At 43.4% G+C, this 23,049-nt stretch overlaps 1 protein-coding gene across 2 annotated transcripts; it reads left to right on the top strand.

The window, feature by feature from the left end:
- Positions 1–388: 388 nt before the first annotated feature.
- SYT13 (synaptotagmin 13) lies at positions 389–14,365 on the top strand (the record flags this gene model as incomplete). Of its 2 annotated transcripts, none has more annotated exons than XM_082760819.1 (6): positions 389–571; positions 5,318–5,540; positions 7,481–7,615; positions 9,235–9,548; positions 13,706–13,835; positions 14,061–14,365. In XM_082760819.1, 6 exons carry the CDS (start codon positions 389–391, stop codon positions 14,363–14,365), a joined length of 1,290 nt encoding a protein of 429 aa, XP_082616945.1. The 2 variants fall into 2 exon arrangements, with proteins under 2 accessions (XP_082616945.1, XP_082616944.1); XM_082760818.1 differs by having other exon boundaries at positions 7,475–7,615.
- Between the last annotated feature and the right edge of the window lie 8,684 nt (positions 14,366–23,049).

Raw genomic sequence — 23,049 nt, 5'->3', positions numbered from 1 at the left:
GGCCCAGCCCCTTCTGCTGACGTCTTTCCTCTCTATCACACATCAGACTTTTCCCAGTGGAGCTGGAGAACAGGCTTCAATGAAAACTGCCTGTTTGCAGCTATATGGAGATTGCAGGCACCACAATCACTATTTCCTCCACCTGACCTGGAGCAGAAACTCCATCATCAGGATAGAAAGGTAGCCTTGTTGCCTAGCAAAGGTGGGATGATTTATCTCTGTCTCTAGATTGGTCCCTTTTCTTTGCTGCACAAGAGAATTGTTTTCAGACTTCCAAGGAGAATGAAGCCAGGCTAGAAATCACAGTGGATGTGTGAGAGCTGCTCTCCCAGGGAAGAGAAGGAGTCACAGGTTTTCTGTGCTTTTTGTTTCTGTGCAGCTCAGGACAATGGTTTTATCTGCCCCAATTATAGCCCTTGGGGCTACCTTAGGGACTGCAACTAGCATCCTTGCACTCTGCGGTCTCACCTGCTTCTGCAAATGCAAGCAACCTGGGAAAGGACTCTCAGAAAAGGACCAAGATGAGGACATGGAAAATACTAAGCCCAGTGTGCTTCACCCAGCCCAACAAGTAAGACACGATCTCTTCTTTACTCTGTGATTTTTCTTTAAATGCAGAAGGTGGGAATGCAACTTCTCTCTTAGGCTACTCAGTGTGTGATTTATTCTGCTTATTTATCTGCTTACTGGGTTCAGGATGTAACAGCAGGTTAATGGGAGGACTGAGGGGAGCACAGAGACAGGGGCTGGGTGACCCGCAGAATTACCAGAGCAGGAGACAGCTGCCACACTGCCAAAGAGAAAGCTGCTAATGGCAAAAATAGGGGAGGAGGACTGGAAATGCTGCTCAGCTGTCAAGCTAGATCACAAGGGAAATCATTTCCTGAGGAGAGAAGGCTGGACTTTACCAGGTGGCATGCAGCATTGTAAAGAGATGACTCCTGCTGGGATCTCCTGTAACAGCTATTTCTCTGACTCTATTCACATTATCCTATGGTTCCTGCAGGATAGCTCCCTGTCAACAGCTGGTTTCTTCTGAAAATCTTCCCTTCTCCTCCCTCTGCCCCTCTAACTGGGGGAATTAATTGTGTGTGAAGTTAAAATCAGGCATTGAAATGATAATAAAAACACTAGTGAGAATCCAGAGTGTGAGGACCGGACAATCTCATCACGCTGAATTGCTTTTTTACTTACAGTAAGAGCAATGTGATGGACCAGTAATGTCAGGCATCCCCATGTGTATTTCTGTCTTGTTATAATCCAAAAAATCCCCTGATTTATTTCTGAGCCTACTGAAAGAGAAAGCAATGGAAATCACAGGACACTTTTGGTATGCTTATTATTGGAAGCTGTCCTTCAAATGGAAATTTTGGACTGATTTTTTTGGTTGACTAAGGTCTTCAGCAGGAGCTATAGCACTGGGCAGTCTCTGGAAGTATTACCTGTTGGCTGTTGCTTTTGGTGTTTTTATGTGCCTAAATCCTTTTCAGTTTTATCTAGCCATTCAACCAAATGTTATGCCAGAGCAGCCAAGTCCAAAGGCCAATGATCCATTGTATAAAAGTCTTTGTTTGCCTTTTAATTATCTGAGGTGCCTATTATTTTTGTATTATTAAGGAGTGTAGCGGGAGTCCTAATTGAACTTCTCTGTAATGCTTATAATTACATTTTCAGTCTCTCTCTTGATACTGCTCTTAGGCTCTCAGCAAAGAGCCCTGGCATCCTCATGCTCCTGTTGCAGTTTGTTCTGAGGAAAGAAGACCAAGTCTACTAATTGTATTTGTAAAAGCTGGCGCAGAATAGCAGTACATTAGCTCCTATTTACTGGGGATGGGAGTTGGCTCCACTGGCCATGGCTGAACATCTGCACTGAGTTTAGGACTTCTCCAGAAATTGCTGCTAATTCTGAGCATTCATCCACAAGCATGGCCAATACTGGTTTGCATTTTCCTAGGAAAATTTAACCTGCTATCTTCTTTGTTTTCTTCAGTAGTTTTCCATCTATCTTCTTTAATAGTTTTGTCATGTCCTTTCTAGTCTCCTTTCTTGTTTAACCCATACAAGTGATTTCCCAACTCCTGTATAAAGTAGGATGTACAATAATGTTGAGATTTTCCATGTTTACTGTTAAAATGAATGAGAAATGTGTAACTTTGACAGTCACATCACTTTGCATAGCATTTTTTTCTAGCTGTTACTGGCTGGGACAAAACTACCTACAGATAACTTCTCCACCTTTTTTTCCTACAAGATATTTTTGAAAGAGCTTGAAAAACTCTTAAATCTTTACCCCAATTCAATCATTGGAATGGACGTTTTCTTTTACACAGCTTTTTGGGAAATATTTTAGTAAAGTATTAATCCAGTCTGGAGCTTGTCCTTCAGGCTGTCATCTCTCTTGCATGACTGAAATAACTACTAAGTCACCGTGAAGTCCAGTTAAGCCCTCGTGTCCAATTAAACCTGCAGTACCCAGCACATCATAGGTTATGGTCCTCACAATATTTTTACACTCGTCAAGTTTTGCCTTAACTTAATCCAGTGTTTAACCAATACAGAATCAAATTATTCCACATACCCTCAGTGCATCACTCTTTCTTGAATGATTGTATGCTTTCAGTATTGTAGACTTTCTAATTCGAAGCATGACTCCTAATGTTACTGTTTTGTTGTTTTGTCTTCTTCTTTTTTTTTTTTTAAAGAAATTTGGTCAAATTATAGCAGCCGAATGAACATTCTGTCAGAGAAAGTGCAAAATGTTCTTAGTTTGCATATTCTGTATGTTTAACAATTCTTTCCAATTAAAATAGCTTTGTTGCCAGGAACATGCATTCATTCTCCTGTCACTGATTCAGAATTAGTCTATACTCCTTGAAGGAATGAATCTCAAATTGAGTTCTGAGCCTGTGTCTCAGTTTTATCATCTGTGTCTACGTTTATAAATTGTCCTGTCAGGACTTTTTTCCAACTGCATTAGTACACTGTATGTCCTAGTCGGTGTTTGGCATACTTAATTATTGAAGCCTGTCAGGGCCACTGATTCTGATAAACAGAGATGACAAAAGAAAGATGAAGCAAGACTGCGTTTTATCCACTTGGCATGTCTCCCATGACACTGATGCTTGTATTTGCTATAGATAGAGGTTCCCCATGGACATGCCCTGCATATTTGAGAAGGAAGAGTTCAAACACAAAGATACATCTACAGAACAATTAATAAGTGCTGTAAATTTGCAAAGTGTCAGCAATGGGTGCAGATTAAACATGCCTAAACACATCCAGCAGTGGCAGCAGTCTAGTGCATTGTTTGAGTGATGCTGGGCAGGGACCCAGAAGGGTCAGCTGGAGCCTCCTAGCTAATTTTGTTTTCCTTGCTTTCACACGTTTTATGCAGAACCGTATGAGTTTTTCTTTGTTTAAGATATCGCTGCTGATTTGCAAAGGGAACTTCCATAGGACACTGCTCTGTAAGTAGATTAGCAGACAGCGCTTGGGTACAGAGCTGGCAGCAAAGATAATAAACAGAAGCAGATGCAGTTGGAAGAGGGGGTGGGCTAGTCCCACTGTGCTTGCATATGTCTCTCATCTCTAATTCTGCAGAGCAGACAGACTAGAAGAATATTTAGACCCAGTGGAGCTCTTAGTTGCTGTGTGCTGATGGATTTCCTGACTAAATGTCTGGCTTTTAGTAAGTGGAGAAAAGATTATATTAACAATACCTCACATTTGTATAGTGTTTTTCATCCCAGAGGGTCCCAAAGTGCTTCCTGCACACAGCTACCCAGGCATGCTGATCTGGTTTGATGCTCAGTGGCTAGCAGGACAGCACGCTTATACAGAGGGCTTGGGAGAGAAAGAACAGCAGGCACTGGCTGCCAATGGCATGTACTTTGCGCATGTTAGGAGTCCCTGCAGAACAAAAATGACCTATTTTTTTTCAAGCTATTTTCTAGCTTTTCCTAACATATTTTTTTTTGGTTGGTCTGTTTTAATTTTGAATAGAAAACGGCATGTGAAATTCGGATAAGTAACTTCAAACTTCCTATGTATTTTAGTACTGATGAGGCTCACATCTCTAAAAGAGGGATCTCACTACGTTTCTATTATAGACCAGCACTGTATGACTTACATAATATCTAAACTCAGCTGAATGCTAGGTGGGGATCTGCACGCAATGACGTGTTTCTTTTTCAACACCTATTTCAGAGTCCTTGAAATTAGACAAGAGAAAATGCTGTTATGTAGTAGACTTCCTAAACACCAGTGTACCGGCTGTCTTGAGAAGATGGCGTCTCTGACCTAATTAGCTCTTTACCACTGTCAAGTCCATATAACTGTAGTGCCAAGCAGAGTATGACGAAAAAAAAGGTATGACGAAAGAGCTACAGTCCAAGACCGCTCTCTTTCTTCAGCTCTGTTTCTTAAGGAATAGGTATGCTCCCTCAGGACATCTGAACTGGGACCATGAAGTCCCAACACAGACAAGTGCCTCAGGGCATCATCTACATTCATTATTAACAGGAAACAATGAGACTAATGAAAAACTTTAATTACAATTACAAATGCCTTTTGGCTCTCCCTTGCTCTAAACTTAGTGCAGAATAGGTTGGCAGGCAGTGGGGTTGGAGTGAATCCCTCTGCACAGTAATCAACCAAAATGGCAGTTTTACTTCTCCTTTTTGTCTTTCATGCTTTGGAAAAATTACTAAAATCTGATGAGAGGGTCAGCCATTTGCTAGTCAGCTTTTGTTCTATTGATGAATTCAAATATAAATGAATCAGGAATTATTTCAGTTGTGAGCAGAGGGGATTCTTTCCTGGGACATAACGAAAACATGACTGTTACATTCCACTAAAACATTTTTCATTGTTTGAGAAGAACATAGTTCTTTGTGCCAACCTTTTCTAGTCTGCCTGGGCATTACACCATCTTTCAGGCTCTTCCATTGATACCATGGTCAGCAATCAGCAGGGAAATAAAATGTTAAGAAGAAACTCAGACAAAACAAAATGTCGATTCCTGTATAATAAAGGAGAACTGTGTCTGAGGGTCAGGTGGGGCTCTGGTCCTTAGAAACAACAGATGTTTCTTACTGCAACCAAACATCTGTGGAGGAGTGACTCTGAAAGGATGTACACCAAGTAGAAGGGTAGCAGATTTGGCAAGAAAATCTGGGCAGCAGCTTCTCTAACCAAAGAAATAATGACAGTAAGAATGACCAAAGGCACTGTATTTTCTCCCTTTGTCTGAGCTTGTTTAACACTGAAAGAATCAGAAGAATTAGTGCAAAGTAATAAACAACGTTTTAATTTTCAGTTCAACGTTAAGAAAACGGCAGAGCCAGTCCAGCCTCGACCACTCCTGAAGTTTCCCAACATTTATGGCCCCAAACCAGTGGTAACTTCACCTGAAATTGTTAACTACACACAGTATTCCTTGAAGACAACAGAAGAACCAGTTACTGGAAAACATACTGTTCTGGATGAGAACAGGATGAAGATACAAGTCAATGAAGAGCTTTTTGTTCTCCCTCAAAACGGTAAGAACATTTGGTCTTCAGACTACAGATTGCTTTTCTGGGTGTAGATCCGTAATACTTTTGAGAATAATGTGATTGTAATTAGAGAAATAAACATGGAAATGAAGAGATAGGGTGCTTTTCACTCTCTTATCATGAACATTATGAATTCTATTTTAGATATATGTGTTTAATAGAAAGTAATCATGAAGCACATCAGGACATTCAGACATAATTGACATAATTGAAACTTTTTTTTCTCTAAATGTGCAAGAATTGCACTCTTGTGTTGAAGAATCTGTCTCAATGGAAGCAGACATTTTGTAGAAAAACATGTATTTAGTGTGAAGTTTTAGTTAGAGCAGTTGCCACAGTATGGGTGGAATACCTGGCCAAAATTAGGCAGAATTGCTCCTCCAGAAGAAATGCTAGCTGCCCAGCAGCTGTCCCTCTCAGGGACATCGGCAGCATTGGTTCAAACCTGTACTTTAGTTTCCTTGCTCCTTTACTTCCACCAGTTCTGTGAGATGGTCTTGGTTTGTTGTAATGTGAAGTGAAACCAAAGGCTGACACCTAAGACATTTTTACCAAACAGAATTCTTGTTTTCCAGCCAGCCCGAATGGTAGCGTGCCAAAGCCTGGAACATAAGATTCCTGGAGCATACGAGAAAATGCAACGTTAATTATATACATCTGGCAGCTAGTCTGGGTTGCTTCCATACTGATTTTTACCTTCACAGCTGTCTTTTTAACAGCATAATTGACTCTTATGGTTACCGTGTTACCACATTAATAAAACCTTACTGAAGATTTGCCAGAGGCACAATGCCATCTGTCATGATTTATTTTAGAGCATTTATTTTTTAAAATTGCTTGAGATTATATTTTTGTCCTTCAGGGAAAAGGATTGCCACATGCATCCCTCCACCCTGAGACTTATGAGTATGCAAAAGCAAGGAGTACCATGGGAAGCAGCTGCATTAGAGGAAAAGACTGTCTGAGCCACATCCTTCAGTGTCAGGAAGAATATTACAGGGTGGAGAGCCTGAAGGATGATTGCTGCATGTAGAATAAAGCTTTACATAAGTGTGTTGGTTTAAGAGCCTCTCTGCACTGGTAATAGCACAAGTTTGCTTCCTTCTGTGCCTGATTTCATAGCTCAAGTATTGATGAAATTAAGCCAGATTTGTTGCATTCTCCTTGGTGCCATGTTGAACAGATACAGACCATGGCTGAGACTTTTAAGAGGAAATGTGCTGGTCCCGTTATTGTTGTCTGTGTGAGTCAGGACTGACCTTGCGGACAATAGATTTTGATACCAAAAAGCTGTGGCTTTTGGTCTTGCCATTTGCTTTATTTCAATATGAAGTATGTAGCCAGCTTCAAAATCAGATGTGGAGAAACTGCCTCAAAGCTTCCCAAGCTCATGATCTTCAACCTGGTTAAGCGCTATCTGAGTAAGTGTCATATTGGCCTTCTGCATGACAAAGACTGTAGAGTTAAATTAAAAAAAAATAAATTATAGAGGTCTGAATTAATGCAGAGAAGAATACAAGATGCAATTCACCAATGTGTATAACAAACAAACAAACAACAAACCAAAACAAAACAATAAAAAAGTAGTGTAGTTAAAAACAAACAAACAAAAAACTATATAAAACAAGAGCGTAGTTTAAGCACCTTGATTTAGGCACAAGGTAAAAGAGCAAACGTGTGAAGCAACTTAGAGCACGCAATGGTGAAGAGAGCAGGAAGCTTGTCCAGGTGCTGTAGAAGACCTGAATGTGTAAGAAGAGAGAGCAAGAAAGAGATTCGGTGAGGGAAGAAGGAATTTAAGTGATATTCCTGCATACAAAGTGCAGGCATAGTAAGACATTTAGAAGAGTTGAGTTGAGACATGGTGGGTTTGTTCTCCTTGGAAGGCAAAGACTTGCTTGCTAATGGGGTTACTTCAGTTTCAGGTGTGGTAAAAGATGTGTGTGTCACGGAGCATTTGAACCCCGAGAGGGCAGCCAGCTGTAACCAGGTCCCTGAACTGCGCTACTCCCTCACATACGATCAACAAAAAGCTGAGCTGTGTGTGGCCCTTCTGGAAGGTAAGGGGCTGAGATCTGCTACAAGTGATTCCCTATCTGGAAGGTACAAGACACCTTCTGATTTTATAGAGAGTTCCCCTCCCACATTAAAATCAACATATTTCCCCAGAACTGTTGGATGTTTCATTGGCACCTGCACTTGCAGAACAGAAATACCTAGAGATGTAAGTGCTTGAATGAATGTGCAGGGCACAGCTTGGGAACAATCAGTTACACAGCTCAGAAGCAGAAGCCAGGAACCAGGATGGACTCCTCTAGTCCCAGCCCTGGTAGAAAGCCACCTCTTATTTAATTTTTACTTTGGGGATAAGGGAGGGGATCTGCTATCTCCTTCCTCTCTGTGACTTTTGATCTTCAACATGACCCACTCCCTACTGCCTCTTGCTCAGGCCAAGTCAGAAGGTGAGCTGTAGACACCAGACTTACCCTGTAGGCCCCTGAGGAAGGTCCCTCTGGCCGGGCGGCTGGGCTCTGCGACACTCTGTGAAGTGGAGACTGACAACCGTAACAGCTTCCCTGCTCAGGGCTGGAGCATCATCGGTTCCTCTGGGAAAGTAAAATAAGCTGACTGAATGCACATGCACAGTGCAGATCTCTGTGGAAGCCTAATCAAATCACACCCTCTGAAGTGAGAATCGAATGGGTGCTAAGCGGCGGCTGCTGCTGTGGAGCAACTGGAGCAGCAATCTCACAGCCTCTGCTGCCCTGCAGGGTGGATGCCCTGGGCTGCCGGCATGGCTCTCCTGCAAGCCTGCTCCTCCCTGGGTGCCCCAGTGCCACCCAAGCTGTGTCTGCTCTGCTCCCCAGCTCCTCTCCCCCAGAAATCAGGGGACTCCAGTTTTCTGTGGGGACTGGCAGCTCGGGAACAGCTCTCCTTAGACTGACTGCAGCAGGGACTTCAGTTTTGCCCATGGAGTCTTGCTGTTCCGTGACCCCTCTAGGGAAGGATTGCTCCTCTTGCTGCACAGAAGGCAGCGTAATTCTCTTGATGCAGAAGAGGAGCATAAGATGCCTTTCTCAGTCTAGACTTTTCAACATAAAAGGAATATAAAAATAGGGATCAATGCCCCTTGACACAGATCTTTTGGGCTGTGGGGTGGCTTCTGAAGGAACTATTTGCCGGAGGCTGGACAAGCAGAATGTAATAACCCTTAGGCATATCCCACCCTGCCCTGCAGGTGTGGATGTGTGCCAGGAGAGAGCTCTCTCCCATCTCTGATGCCTATGAGTGACAATCCTGCTTTTAAACCTTTTTAAGAAGCTTTCTTGGTGTGCCTAGGTAAAGGTAAATGGGAGCTCCCTGTCTCTGTGCCATGCTGTGTCTCATCTCATTGCTGCTCTGCATCTTCAACAGAGCATGTTTCCTTGAGCTCAGCTGATGGTCTCCCAAACACCAACAGCATCCTTCTGCAGCAACAGAAGGACAAAGACATTGTACACCATGAGGAAAACACCACAGCATGGACTCATGGCTTAGTGTGCCCTGTGCAAGCAGGAACTGGAGTCAGTGTCTATGTGGCTGTTTTATTTTATGTCCCTTATAAAATAAGCAATTTAGCCACCAATATTTATGGGCTGTCTTTTATGAGAGGTCCTTAAACTCAATCCTTCCTTTCCAGCTATGCATGGCAGAATGAGTGGTGACCAGGATGCTGGCTGCCATTGCTACATACTGGGCACACTGGTGAGCAAGTCTGGCATTGCTGAAGCCCAGACAGAGCTGAAGAAGAAGGTGCTTCACACCCTCTGGGAGGAGGTCTTGCGGTTCCCATTACCCGAGGAGGAGATGCCTGAGGGGACACTGACTCTCACCCTGAGAAACTGCGACAAGTTCTCCAGACACAGCATTGTGGGGGAACTCAAACTGAGCCTTGCTGACAGAGAGGACTCCTTTGGGATGGCCCAGTGGGAAAGGCTAAAGATGCCAGAGAAGGTATGGACTAAGTCTGTGTTGGTAGACCAGAAACTCTAGTGGTTTTTTTTGGAGAAGAGATGCCCTCTTCCAAAACAGTTGCATGTCCTTGGGTGGGTGGCTCTGTTCATTTGGGCCCAGGTTTGGCCAGGTGATGTGTGACTTTGGAGGTCACTTAGCACTGCTCTGTGTTGACCTCACCATTTCAGAAAGCAATCAAAAGCCCATCAACCCAGTCCCTGCATCTACAACTCCCAGCATATGTGCCAAAGCTCCCTTTCCCCCTCCCTCAATTACATGACAATCTGACTCGAATATCTGCAATTCAAAGTCTACATTTAGAAGTTACGTGAGTTTCTGTGTGTTAACGATGCAGGGACTGTGGTAGCAAAAGTTCAGAGACCAGACTGAGCCTACAGAGCAGGAAGGAGGGACTCTGCTGCACTGGGTGGGGTAGGGTACATGGCAGCAACTGAGTGAGCCCTCAGCTGTACAATTGAAACACATTGATGGGATCAAAATGCTGAACTGAAGACAAGGAGCGGTTGCTCCTCAGTACAATCATCCCAGCAGCACTATTTGTTCTGGCTGATGTCAAAATATCACCCATTGCACTGTATTTTTATTATTTTTTTTTTTTTTTTGGTGGGCATTGTTGTTGTTTTGGTTTTTGTTTTTATGACAAAACTTGTCTGTCTTTTGTTATCCACATCTTCCCAGTCGCACGGACATGGAAAATAAGGGAAAGGATTCCAACAGTATTTGAAGTATGTACAGGGAGTGCCTCATTTGTATTAACATTTTACAAGCAAATTTCCTCAGGAACCTTTTCCCTGCAGTGAACTAGATTATTCTAACAGCAGCAATATGCTTAACAACATAGCAGCAGGACACTGCTATTGTTGCTTATAGTACATGGCTACAAACAGATACCTACTGTACCCTGGTATGGCACAAGGTGAGCGATGCAAAATAATGTTAGCGTTGTTGCTAACCCTGCTATAATAAAAATATTGCTGGTCACCATTGAGGATGAGAGCTCTCAGTCACAGAGTAGACTGTTTCTGATTTCCAATATTGCTAATTTATCTGATCACTACTTGAATGCTAATAGGGCTGCCTACTCTGAAAAAACAAACAAACAAAAAAAAACCACAAAATCAAAAACAAAAACAAAAACAAACAAACAAAAAAAAACAACTCTGGCAGAGAAAGGGGCAGAAGAAATAAATAGGTGGTCTGAATCAGTTTCATAAAGCACAAGGCTAAGTAGGTACCTATTAGCTGTAAGTTGAACTGAGATCCCAGATTGTTGCTTCAAAAAATAGGTCCAAAAAAACCAAAACACACCTGTTCCAATATAAGCCATAAGAATTTTAATCCCCAGACCCCTAATCTACTGTAGTATCTGCTTTGTAAACAATACTCAAGAAGTGGCCAGTCCATGGCAATGGTCAGTTTTCACTCATACACCTGATAAAGTCCTGACATACTGGGTACTCGGGGTACACACAGAAACAGGACAACACTCATTACTTCTCCAGGCTGACAGCACAAGGTTAACACTAACTGTACTGCTGAACAGTGCCCCAGTTTGAGCTGAGGATGTGCAGTGAAAGCTGAATTTGCGTCATCTGGGACCTGAGAGAGCCAACCATTGCACAGATAGCTTATATACAGATCCTGAATCATTCATTGAGAACCAGAGCGGGAGGGAGTGAGGAAGAGCTGATCAAAAAAGAGCAGCTATTTTTGACAGCATCCATCCAGGAACAAAGTTACCGGGCTTTGTTTAAAGTCTGACATTTCCTTGAAAAGCTGTGCGCTGCAGAATTTTTATTCCTAGCCTCCCGGTAATTCTCCCACACAAGGAAAAGCTCAGAGGGAAGCTTACAGCTAACCAGGTAGTGCAATTAGTATTCAGGAATTCATGGAGTGCTGTGAGCAATGCAAAACATAGATACTGCAGACTGATATCCTTATCTTGTCTTCCTTCCCTCCCACTGCTTTGCTAATGACAGTGATGATAGCGGCTGCTTGCATAGCACCTTCCCTTTTGTGATTTCATGGTGCCTTGCACACGTAATTCACTGATGACCCCCTGATGCCTGTTATCCTCAGAGCACAGAAAGGAAGACTGAAGCTCTGGCAGTTGTGTGAATTCGCTAGGCTGTAGCACAAAATGTTGGTTATGAATTTACAAGGGAATAAAAGCAAACACAACTGAAAGAGGGAGAAGGAAAGGTACCTGTGGCTCAGTCTCTTCATGCAAAAATCCAGCAGAAACCAACCATTACAGGTTTTGGTTTCATGTGGATACAAGCTGGTCAAGAACTTGATCAGAACATTAGAGGTTAAAAAGCCATAAGCACATGTGATGTGTTTGTGCAATGAGTGTGTACAATATGTGTGTGTGCATGTGTGCATTCACAGCCCCCTGCCACCCTCTCTCTACCACTCAACCTTTACTATATCTAACTGTGCCTGGAGCTACAAGAACCTTATTATAGCCAAGAGCTATAGAGTGAGACTTGGTGAGATACAGGGCGGATACATAAGCAAAAAAAGCAGTTTATAACTTGCCTGAAACTGTGTTTTTGTATTGAGGTGGTATTTGGATTGGTCCCTCCATGTGCAAACACCTATTCTGTTGTCGTGGACACAGAGCCACTTAAATCTGCCTCTGCTTTTGTGTTTCTTTCTTTCTTTTTTTTTTTTTTTTAAATCACTTGCACTTAGGACAGGATTTCAGTAAGTGAAACACATACAAGCCTTTCCTTGCTACCTGAGTGTATGAAGGAAGATTTACTTGTGCTGATTTGGGATTGAATTTCAGGCTTCCCAGCTAATGGCCTCCCCCCTGATTTGTGCAGGACAAATAAATCGTTCAAAGCAGACACTGAGGACAGCCACGCTTTCTGGAGAGTCAATCACCTCACAGGGAGCATACAGGGGGCCTGTCCTTGCCTGTTGCAAGAAACCCGGTGAAAACTTAATTTGAAATATTTATGGCTCACTTAAAACGGCAAGTGGAGAGCACAGAAATGGCCTGGAGAAGGCCTGTCTGCCCTAAAGCTTGTAGATCACGCTAAGGAGTCCAAAGGGAGTCTACTGAGTTGACATTGCCTTTCTGTGACTCTTCTGGGTCGTTAACCACACACTAAAACAGATTTCTGTCACAAGCTCGCACTCACCAGAGAGCAGCCATTCCCTTTCGCCCCTCGCCACAGGCCCGCAGCCTCTGCCGGCGCGATCATTTCCCTCCTGCTCTGCCTACGGCAATACTTGTGCAGAGCGAGTGAAGGGAAGAAAGGTCAGGAGGCTAAGAGGCCAATTGCTGACTGGAGGAAAGGAATAAAAGGACAGAACAAGCAAGCAAGCAAACAAAAACCCACCGCCAACAAAAAAGCAGCACCACACAAACCAAAACCAAAACAACAACAAAACAAAACAAAACAACAACGACAACAAAAAACAAAGCATGGCCTCCTGAAGTGAATGCTTGATTGTTCAGAACATTTGACCCAGAGGAAATCCCACCTGGGCAGCAGGGCTGTTCACAGGCTGAAGGAGGACAGGCCAGGAAGGAAAGGTAAAACTGACAGAGGGCTTTAGGCTTTTTTTTTTTTTTTTTTTTTTTTAATACCAGATAAGGGTTAAAGAAGATTCAACACTGGCTCCAGAGTATGTTTGTGTGGCACAACCCCCAAGATATTGCTTGGCAGTTAGTTACTGGGACCTGCCTCCATGTCTGGTCAGAGCCCCCTCACACAAATGACAAGTGAATGATGAAAAGCAGTAATGGAAGTAGGGGATATAAATAAAGGACAGCTAGATAATTTCTCTTAAAACAAGTATCCACCTATATACACAGCAGTTCAGTCCCAAATTCTTTTCTTCTTACTAAATATGACACTAAAAGTAGCTGTTGGGAAGCAGTTGCTTTCCAGCAGCAGGAGGTAATCCATGTGAGCTGGGCCTTATGAGTGAAGGATCCCTCTCAGACATGTTTTCTGGTTTATTCTCATCCCGTTTAACTGGAAAAGACTCCTGTAGAGATAGAGAGACAACTTGGTCAGTCTATGACCTTACACTCATCCCCTTGTACTATTCAGTTTTCTTAATGTTATGGCCCAGATTGTATCAAAAATTAACCCCTCCTGTATCTCCATTTCCAGGAGCCATCTACAGGCCATGGAGAGGTTCTGCTGTCAATCAGCTACCTGCCAGCAGCTAACCGCCTGCTTGTGGTGATTATTAAGGCTAAAAATCTCCATTCCAAGCAGCTGAAAGATCTACTTGGAAATGGTGAGTGGAATAGTGAGTGGAACAGCACTAAACAGAGATTATTTTTTTCTGCTGTGCCTAGAAAGAAAGTGGGGAGGAGGGCTTAGAAAGCTGAAGAGACTTAGTGGTTTTTAAAAGTGAAAACGAAAACCCCCAAGATCATATTCTCTCACTCAGTCTGATGTCATCAGTTAAATTTCCCTTGTATTCATTCTATTGCATGATCTCTCTCTGCTTCTTCCATAGATGTTTCTGTCAAGGTGACACTGAGGCATCAGTCCTTGAAGCTGAAGAAGAAGCAGACCAAACGTGCAAAACACAAGATCAACCCTGTCTGGAACGAGATGATCATGTTTGAGGTGCCTCATGAGCTGCTGCGTGCCTCCAGTGTGGAGCTGGAAATGCTGAGCCAGGATGCTGCTGGGCAGAGCCATGTGCTCGGCAAGTGCAGCCTGGGCTTGCACGTCACAGGAACGGAGAGGAACCACTGGGAAGAAATGCTGAGAAACCCCAGGAGACAAATTGCCATGTGGCACCAGCTCCACATGTAGGTACACCATGATTACTGCCAACCAGATTTCCACCCAGCCTCTGAGCGTGGAGGAGTAAGCTGCATTTCACCTTCCACCTTCCCATCCACAAAGTGGCCTGGCACACCATTCTTCTTAGGGCACCCTCCCTGATTTCCTGCCAAAAGAATGCCTCATGATAGCCCAGGGAAATGTCTGGAAATCTAATTAGAGGACAATCTCTCACCCAATCAAGTGGTCTTCTGAAACAGGGGCTTGGCTGTCTAGATGGTTTGAATTACTTTTATTAGCCTGCCCATTGTCATTTCTGTGAGGTCCCTGTTTCTGTAGAGGAGCAGAGGGAAGTAGAGGAATCATGGAAATTTAAGCTGCTTCTTGGCACCTGGCACTGTCACCCAAGTTCCTGGTGAGGGCTGGCTCCATTATTACAAACATGCAGCAGCCATTTTGCCAGCCACTGTTTTTCATAATGCTTTATAAGATCATAAGAAATGAAGATCACGACATTAATGTTGACTTCTGACCCAAAGTAATAGTATGAAGGAAAGAGAGAAGCCATGTGGAAGCATAGAACAATTTACTGTAGATGGATATCTAGAAATAGAGAAAACAGAGGAAGAAGAGAGACAGGCAATACTATCATCCTGTGTAACCTTTGAAGCAAACACTGCCAAATAAGAAGTTAAATACTTTCCTTCACTTTTGTTTCCTAAAGTGTTTGATATCTTAGATTTAAGATTCATAAAAATTGTTGAAAGCACGAATGTTTCATGATCCTATGACAGAATGCCCGTATTTTCTATCTTTATATAATGTCACCCAGGAAGACCCTAAACATGGACAAACAGTTATTTTGGATGTTACCTCCAAAATCTTGGACCAAATCCTTCTGCTTTCTGACATTTATTTTTTTGTTTGGGAATTTCTGATCTGGAAAAGTCTCAAATACACTAATTATATTCCAGGCAGCATCTAAGACTAGACAAAATAAGTGGGATCATTTCATACCTTAGCAGATGATTGATGGTTTTGGTTTGACAGTTAACTATGACACTCAAATCCTCATACCAGCATTACTTGAAGACAACCCTTAAGAACCGACATCTATTTCATCACTTCCAGACAGAAGGAATTCACTGACCAGACAGACTCTCTAGGGCTGTTTGTTTTTTTTTTTTTTTTGTGTGTGTGTGTGTACACTTTCAAGATTTGACGTGGCTTAAATGTTACTGTTTACTGTCCTTTTATTGTCTAGATGGACTGAAAAGCTGGAATTGGCAGCAATGATGTTATGACCTCAAATACACACTGTTTGTTCTACCACTTTATTTCAAGTAGTAGACACAGCTTTGAGGGTCATGCATGGGGACAAAACATCTAAAAATCTGAGAACAGAATCACATGGTTTGTAGCACTAAGAAACTCTGAGAACATTTTTTTTCCCCAGGGTCAGCTATTAGAGGGTCCCTCTATTTATTTCAAATAGAAATAAATTTATTTCAATAAATTAATTTATTTCAAATAGAAATAAATAGAGAAAGTGAAAACAACCAGAATCAGTCTCTGAAAAATGGCTGAAGAGCCAGGCACAGAAGTCTATGAACAGAGGGGTGATGTTCAGCTGGAAGCCACTCACTGTTACTGACTGGGGCTGGTATTTGGACCAACTCTGCTTAACATCTTCATTAATGACCTGAACAACAGGATGGAGCACACCCTCAGCAAGCTTGCTGAGTTTGATCCTTGGAGAAGATCAGAGAGAGAGAGGGAAGTACATGTAAGTAAGTAAGGAAGGAAGGAAGAAAGAAAGAAAGGAAGGAAGGAAGCAAGGAAGGAAGGAAAAAATCCTTTTTTACTGTGAAGATGATCGAACACTGGAACAAGTTTCCAAAAGAGGTTGTTGATCCTTGGAGACACTCAAACCTGACTGGGCATGGTGCTGGACAACCTGCTGTAGTTTACCCTGGCTTGAGCAGGGATGGGGTTGGACAAGATAAGATCTTCAGAGGTCCTTTCCAACCTCAGTGATGTTGTAACTCTGTGAACAAATCAACAAGGTCAATATACACTGGAAAACGTTATCCATACACTGCTATTCCCATTATAGGTGGTGTAGCCAGAAGTTACAGGAGCACTTTGAAGAAAGTGGTAAAAACAGCTTTGACCAAGCAAACACACAGAAAAGCAAAATATGTCAATGACTCTTATACCTAATAATTTCATCTCTGATATTGCTCTACTGGCTAGGGGGGATTTAAACAAAAACAGAATTGATTTATTTTTTTTTGCTCTATGGGCTTTTGTTTATTAAGAAAAAGATGTAGGATTCTGTGAATAAACTAGACACGGTAGAGATTTAGTTGATAGAGCATTCTTACTAGTTGCTTCAACACAATCCTAGCTATGTTCATGATTTGTCTGTATGCATTCCTATAGATTTGGAATAATGTTTTCCATTTAAGTGCAAAATTTGTTGTCATGTTGGCCTACTCTACCTGTAGTTTTCTGGCAGTGCTGCAGTTTTCTTCTTTCTTTTTAGGATAATGATAAGAAGGATAACTTCATGGTATGATGCTATTTGGCTGGCACTGAAAGCCTGAAGGGCCAAATATTTGTCTTGCTGCCAAGAGATTTCTCTAGTTCTGCCTCCTTATTTTAATGAGCCTTTTATAACGTCTTGGTGACTGATTGTAAACAGCATTATCTGCCTCTGCCCCTGGTGATTTTGGCACACCCTGTAATTAGATAGCAATCCTACAGCGTCTAAGAAATAGCCCCCTGAAATCTGATTTTGCTGTGAAAAAGAATAATGTCCTCTTTTACGGCAGAAAAAGATGTATATATAGATGAACACAAAACTTTCTTAGGGCAAAGTGGTGGCATTGGTGTTAAAGACTGGTGTTGTTCCCTCCTTTGCTGCATCAGAATTGAAATGGGGAAGAGCAGTACAAATGTATGCATCTCTCCTGGTTCGATCTTTTCTGTTTTTCTGGCATTTTAGCCTGGGAAGAATGTTTTTTGCATTCACCACAGTCTTAACAACCTGCCAGGTGTTGGTTTAACGAGTGCCGTTTGTTCAGGGACTAAAAGGCAGTGCAGTTAAGGGTGCTGGCTCCCATGAGCAGAAGGAATGCTGTGTACGTGTGGTACTGGAGGGGCAGGGACGCCCAGCCCAGGCCCTTTTGAACTCTGTTAATAGGGGCTGTTTGTCATCACATTCCTGCACCTGTCCAGGGCCCTGCCCTTATCCCAGGTAACCCACTGCCTGTATCACATGTTTAGCCATACTTGTATGTCCCCGAGCCCTGGCACGGTAGGAGCTGAAAGGGCCCAGGCAGATGAATTATGCAGTTACTGTGGTAGATGGCAACATTATAAATATAAACAAAAAGTATTGGAAATTCTCAGTGTCATCATAATGAGTAGTTTCAGCAATACGAGCAGTAAAAGCATCACTTCAGCATAAAATTGCCAGAGAACCGAGGCAGACAGCTCCATGGTTTTCAGTTCCTGAAGCTGTAAATACAGGAATATCAGCAAGCATGACTGACGTCTTAAATTAAGGGCTGCTGCTTATAAACTGCATTGTACCAGAAGAAGCTAAAAAAAAAAAGGCAGTTATGACAATTAATGTTCTTAAGCTCTGTGTGTGACCAAGCAGCCAGGTATTTAGATTCCCCAGTGGTGATTCAGCGGCTGCACAGATCATTCTGCCTACTATAACCCACTAACATGAATGTGCAAGTATGGCTGCAAGTGAAGTAAGGAGGAAGGAAAAAAATGCAGTCAATCTGGTTAAAAAGAACAGTCCTGTTCACAAAGGGGACAGGGACTCTGAGGATGGGGGTTCACTATTCCTCATCCAGTCGCAGAAACCAAGTGACACTACTGCTGTCAGACAGAATGAGAAATGCAGCTCCCATATTGCATCCAACATTCCCTGGGAGAAAGCTGGTCTTCTGCTGAGACCTCTGTTCACAGGAGGGAACTGAGAGGCCAGAAGAAGTAACCTGTGGCTACATTAAGGTGCTATTTGGTCAAAACATAGATGATAGCCATATGTTGTTTTGCCTTGGCCTGCCCTCAGAGCTAGATCTTCCCAAACAAATGACCTAGTTTGATTTTGGTCTATTTGTGCTACTGTAAAAGAGATCAAAAAAGCACAGATCACCGATAGTCCCTAAAACATCTCTGGGATATTTGAGAGTCATTACTACCCTTAGCCACCTTCTGCAATTGTAAGGGGCAGTGGTTGCAGTTTGTCTCCTCTAAGTGTAGCACTTTTTCAGCAGACAACTTATTTCCCTCATTTCTTGTCCCAAATATCCTTGCATGATGATAGGAACCATCTTTGCTTTGAAAAGAGGTAACACTTCAGAAATTAATGGAAAATTCCCTTCAACAGGACTGGGATAAGGCTGGGAAAATTTTCAGGTTCAGCTGTTCTCCCAGGCATTACTGTGCTTTCAACACTTTGAACAAAAGTACTCTGAATTTTTTTAGCATCTGTCATCAGTACTTTGTGGGAGTAGTGTCCCAAGACACACATTTTTTACTGGAATGGAGGAGGTTGTAATTTGGGCTCTAGAAATACAGCCCAAGGTTTGCCCAAATTTTCCTGATGTGTGTGGATCTGAGATTCTGGACCTGATCTTCATCAAATGGTGTGCAGGAAACTGGATGTTACTTTAATTACTTGCTTCCTGTGATGACCATTGAAAAGGCAAACCATGTAGTTATTTCCCACATCAGTGCTGCCACCTCTGCAGCATAAAGACACAATAGCTGTAAATTGCATACTATGCGTTACAGCTCAACTGTTCTTCACCACTGGCAAGCACATGATTTATAGACAGCAATATGGTGGGAAATAGTTTAAAAACTGTATCAGTAGCAGGGGTCTGAGTTAAGCACAATGACATTTAGTTAAATCCGGGAGCCAAGGTATCTTGGACCACGCTTCTTGCACTCTTTTGGAGCTCAGTTTGAAGTTTGATTGGATTGAAGGGCAGAGCTTGGCAGCATCTTTTTTTGTGTTCCAGAATGTAACTATGTCTCAAAATGAATTTGGTTCGTGTGCTGAAAGATAAGCATGATGAGCAAATATAAATACTTGACACTTTATATTGTTTTATTTTGTGTTGGTAATATCAAACTCTACAACAGTAGTGGCAAAGTGAAATAGTGTTTTGTGGCCTTCCAGCATGAGAAGGCTTTTCTGCTTACTCAGTCCTTCAGTGTTTGAATGTGTTTATTGTACAGAGCAGATATTGTTTGTCAAGACTATATTGTACGCACAGTCCAAAGCACAAACAAGAGCATGAGACTCAACCATTGTGTCTAATGTTACAGCACAAAATGTAAATCACCACAAGTAAATAATTCCAAACTGTATTGGCGTTGTGTCTGTTTGTTTGCTGTAGGGTAAGTCCCCTGTGCGTGCGGCTTGCAAGCCAGAGGTACAAACTACTGGGATAAGTCCACAGGAGGTCCGCTGAATGGTACCTCCAAGGGATGGGTATGTGATGAGAAGGGGAGCAGCCAGGAGTAGAGTCCTGTTCTGGCCAAACGTTGGAAAGCTGATGGTTTTTCATCAGGGTGGTAGCTAGGCAAAGCTGTAAAGGCTTTCCTGCAGCTTGAAGAGGTTAGGGAATGGCAGTCAGCTTCCACCCAGATAACAGGCTCCATCCCTGAAACAAAGCTAAGAAGTGAACTTGGATTCAGCCTTCTTGCTGATCTCAGTGCTTTCCGGGGGGTGCTGATGATATTCTGCAAACCACGCACCAATAGGAGCAAATACCTGCCTAACTGACCTAATACTATCACCGGAATTAGCTGGTTCATAACAAGACAAGAAGATCAAAAACTACACATAAAAGAAAATAAAGACAGATTTGGGGGGCAGGAGTGGGAGCTATTTACCTCATTGACAGTTTGGGGGCAATCTGTCACCCATCACACTCAGTGCTAAAGCACAAGGAGAAACAGCAAAGCGGAGTCTGACGGGGCTCCAGGCTGTTGTTGGCTTCACAGAGAGGGTTGCTGCTCGTCTGTCAGCTGCACTGCAGAGCTGATGCTGCTGGAGCATTCGCCGCAGAGACGGAGGGAAAGGAGCTGCATGTATGCCCCACAGGGCATTGAACAGGGGCAGCGTGTTTGACATGGACAAATCTCCCTGCCCAGGGGATCAATGCTGGGCTCCTCAGTAATTGCCAGCCCAGCCTGTTCAGAAGGAGCAACAGCCTCTAGAGAACCATCCTCCTTCTGCCCCTACTGCTCATTGCCACATTGGGTTTATTAGAACTTTTTTTGCCACCATTATTTAAAAATTAAAATGGGGCTGGTCCTTAATCCTCTGTGTGCCAGGAGAGAGGGGCACCTAACCCAATGGATTTGTTGCAGCTATGGCAAGTGCTGGGCATAGAGGTCTGTAGCCTGTTCCTCCCTTTCCTTGCACCTTGACTGGTGATCTCTGATAAACTGAACAAGGAAGGGGCCCCAAATGTCCCTGGAAAGACACCTCAGGTCTGACACAAACCCGCTGGCTCTGCCAGCCCCATCTCTATCCTGGCCCTGGTGTGCCTGCTGTGCCGCCTCCACGTGGCTCGTCCACCCTGCACCGTCTCCCCAGAAACGGGGACAGCTGACAGCAGTGCAGACAGAAAGCTTGTTTTTCCCCTTGCATCAAAACAACTTAAAACGAGGGACTTCAGAGAGCTGAGAAGTCTCGTTAGCGCAGATGCTGTTCCGCAGGAGCCTTTGATTATCCGTCGGATATTTTTAGAGCCCCTTGTAAACGAGCTGTGCTTCTGTTTGTGTGGCAACAGCTCTGCGAGTAGCTGCATCTGTTCCCCTGTGCCCACTGCTGTGTGCTGCCGTGGGGCTGGACCCTGTTTCTCCTACAAGCCTCCTGTTTCCAGGAAGGGACAGCATGTTTGGTTTTTGGCTAAATTAAGTTTTGAGTGCCAGCTGCTAACAACAGCCATCTCTGTGGAGCACGGCCAAGACACCAGCAGAGCTGGGGAAGAGCATGCCAGGCGTTAATGCTATGACAACCATCACCGAGGAATTTTTCAATTTCCTTTTCACTCGTATTGACATGGGAATCAGTGGTCCTAAAAATGAAGGGCACCTTTAGCCCTAGACCAGATAAATTCGTGCAAGCTTCCCTTCCTTACATTGACTCAGATCATGTACTTTGCTTGAAGGAATCTTGCTTTTAAGTCCTCAATCTGCAGTTATCAGCAAGGAGGCCGATCACTGCCAACAGCAGCAGTCAAGTGTCCGCAGCACAAAACCACTTCTAGGAAATTAATTACAAATCAGCAATGAATTTTACATGCTGCTCTTACTCTTCACACATGGTTGATCTGCTGAAAGTGAAGCATCACCCTGCCTGGTGTGCTATCAATTGACTAGCAAAGACAAAACCCCAGGGACAGGGTTTCCACTGCTGGCTGCCGAGTGCCCAGCAAACCCCAACCCCATGGAGCTGGAGCTAAGCCCTGGCTGCTGGCAGGGTTTAGCTGGGCTTATTTACTGCTCAGAAACAAATGAGTTTAATCAGTGCAGTGAAAGCTGCCAGAAAATGGCAAATTATTTGTAATACTTGGATTGTTCCGTGTCTTCAAGGAAGTCACTAAGAAAAACCTTTCCTAAGTGAGCACTAATTTTTGGCTATTTTCACTTCAGAGTCTGGAAATTGCCTCTTGCTTCTAGTCCCTACGGCTGTCATTGTCTTTGGCTAAAACTGGGGACACTGAGTTCTGAAACCGATGTACAGCTACTCACTGGCAGTCATTTGTGCTCCTGAGTGCGTTTTCCCCCTAGGCCCAGCTCTCCCATCAGCTACAGCCTGTGAGCCCTCTAAGCCCTAACCTCCTTCAGGGCCAGAATTTGTACTCATGTTTCCTTCTATATAGGACTAGCAAAGTGCTCAGCACCAGTGAGACACAGCAAGTCAACAGGTCAAAGCCCTTGACTGTGAGGATTTATATTCCTATGGATTCCCTAATGGGGAAAAAAACCCTTTCTAAACCATACACATCCATTGTATTAAGTTTGCTAAGAGTTAAATAACTTGCCTACCTCATGTAACACTAGTTGATTCACTGGTATCCATTTCCAGGATTAACTGGAAATCTCAAGATTAACCCATACCCAGTTAAATTAAACAGCCAGTCCTGTTTACAACAGTTTTCACGTCTCAGGACTGAGGCTCAGCAATATTATCTGTAACAACCCTCTCAGTTGTAGTTCTGCATACAGTATCCCTCCTCCTGTGTTTTCTGGTTCTCTCCCACTGACATACAGACACATTTACATTTGAGAGAGTAACTGTTTGAGCTGGAAGGGCCTTGCCCGCCTACGTTTCTGTCTACCAGATGTTGGCAGCCTGTGCTAGGGCTGGCGTGCAAAACTGAACCAAAGCAAAGGAAGGATGGGCCCCGTTGCACCTTCCTGGGGGGCTCAGTCCCCAGCAGCTACCAGGCTGAGCCAGCGAGGGGAGGAGGTCATACTTCAAGCTTTAACAGCTGTTAATTCAGGAAACACAACTCACAGTGCTCATCCATGGATGCTCCTGCTTGCCCTTGGTAAAATGATGTAGCTCCTTCCCAGGAGGTGGTGGACCTGCTCACTGAGCAGCTGGCAGGAGCATTTTGTGGGATTTTTGCAATTACAAACAGCACGTTTGGGAATGGGTC

This window comes from Aythya marila, assembly GCF_965140915.1.
Source record: "Aythya marila genome assembly, chromosome: 5".
Lineage (NCBI taxonomy): Eukaryota > Metazoa > Chordata > Aves > Anseriformes > Anatidae > Aythya > Aythya marila.
This window is presented reverse-complemented; position numbering and strand designations above follow the sequence as displayed.